General features: G+C 51.9%; 1 protein-coding gene across 1 annotated transcript in view; it reads right to left on the bottom strand.

Annotated features, from left to right (window-relative positions):
• Window positions 1-1,214, bottom strand: part of tyro3 (TYRO3 protein tyrosine kinase) — a gene marked incomplete in the record, with an annotated part of 19,301 nt that overhangs the window by 8,978 nt on the left and 9,109 nt on the right. The window contains 3 exon segments of the mRNA XM_014022121.1: window positions 581-761; window positions 837-952; window positions 1,055-1,141. Coding sequence (XP_013877575.1) covers window positions 581-761; window positions 837-952; window positions 1,055-1,141 — 384 coding nt within the window.

Here is a 1,214-nt window from a genome sequence, read left to right as displayed (position 1 = left end):
CTTCAGGTCTGGTTTAGATCATTACTTATTTTTTCTGGTATAAGTCGGCTGTTTTACATGATTGTTGAATGAAATTAACATAATTATTAATTTATTGTAAAAACATGACAGATAATCTGTGAAACAGATCCAGTTCAGCTGCTGTTTATCTTTTAGTTTCTATGGAGGCTGTGTCTGGCTCAGTCTAGTGTTCTTATTCAAGTCTATGGTCAGAACCGACCGGTTTGACCCGAGCGGGCCAGCAGGTGGCGCCGCGAGCACTGCTGACCATCTTTTCACATGGATTGAGGCCACAAACAAAAGCTCATTGTACAGAGGGGCCAGGAATCTGCTGGATCAAGTCCAGCTGGACTGGGGCGCACACACACACACACACACACACACACACACACACACACACACACACACACACACACACACACACACAGTTCAGCTGGAAGCAGGGGACCAGCAGCTCTTCTGTTTACTGATGAAACACTGCTCTGTGAAACGACCAGTGCTCCACAAACAAACACCTGACCCAGCCCGACCCACCTGGACCGGACCTGCTCCTCATCAGAACCGCCCTGATCCACCTCACCTGATTCAGGTGTGATGAAGTGCATCCAGGAGGAGAACTGGGACGGGCCCACCTCGTTCAGGCAGGAAACCCTCACGCTGTAGTTGGAGTGGCTCCTCAGACCTGACAGGACGTGGCTGGGAGGAGTCACCCGGACCTCCTGCTGGTGGGRGGCCTCCCTGCGGAGCGACCACCTCCTCACCTGAGGAGGAGGAGGAGGAAGTGAGAGGTGGCTGCTGCAGAATGTCTCATCCAGTGTTTATGGTTCAGGTGGTACCTGAATGATACAGGAGGAGATTCTGGAATGACCCGTGAACCCTGAGGTCCAGGACAACGTGGCGCTGCTGTCAGTCATCCTGACGATTTGCAGACCAGCGGGAGCGTCTGGCAGAACTAAAGGGAAAGAACATCAGCAGACCCGATCCAGGTTCTTCCTCTTTCAGCTCCTCTTGCTGCAGGAAGCAGTCAAAGTCCAGGTCCAGCAGACGGACTCACCTTTAATGTGGACCGTCCCTGTTCTGGACACGGAGATCCCTCTGGTGTTCTTGGCTTCACAGTAAAACTTGATGCTGCTGTTCACACCTGCAGACACACACACACACACACACACACACACACACACACACACACACACACACACACAGTTCTTATCAAC

The sequence above is a fragment of the Austrofundulus limnaeus genome, unplaced genomic scaffold, assembly GCF_001266775.1.
Source record: "Austrofundulus limnaeus strain Quisiro unplaced genomic scaffold, Austrofundulus_limnaeus-1.0 Scaffold318, whole genome shotgun sequence".
In the NCBI taxonomy this organism is placed as follows: Eukaryota; Metazoa; Chordata; class Actinopteri; order Cyprinodontiformes; family Rivulidae; genus Austrofundulus; species Austrofundulus limnaeus.
This window is presented reverse-complemented; position numbering and strand designations above follow the sequence as displayed.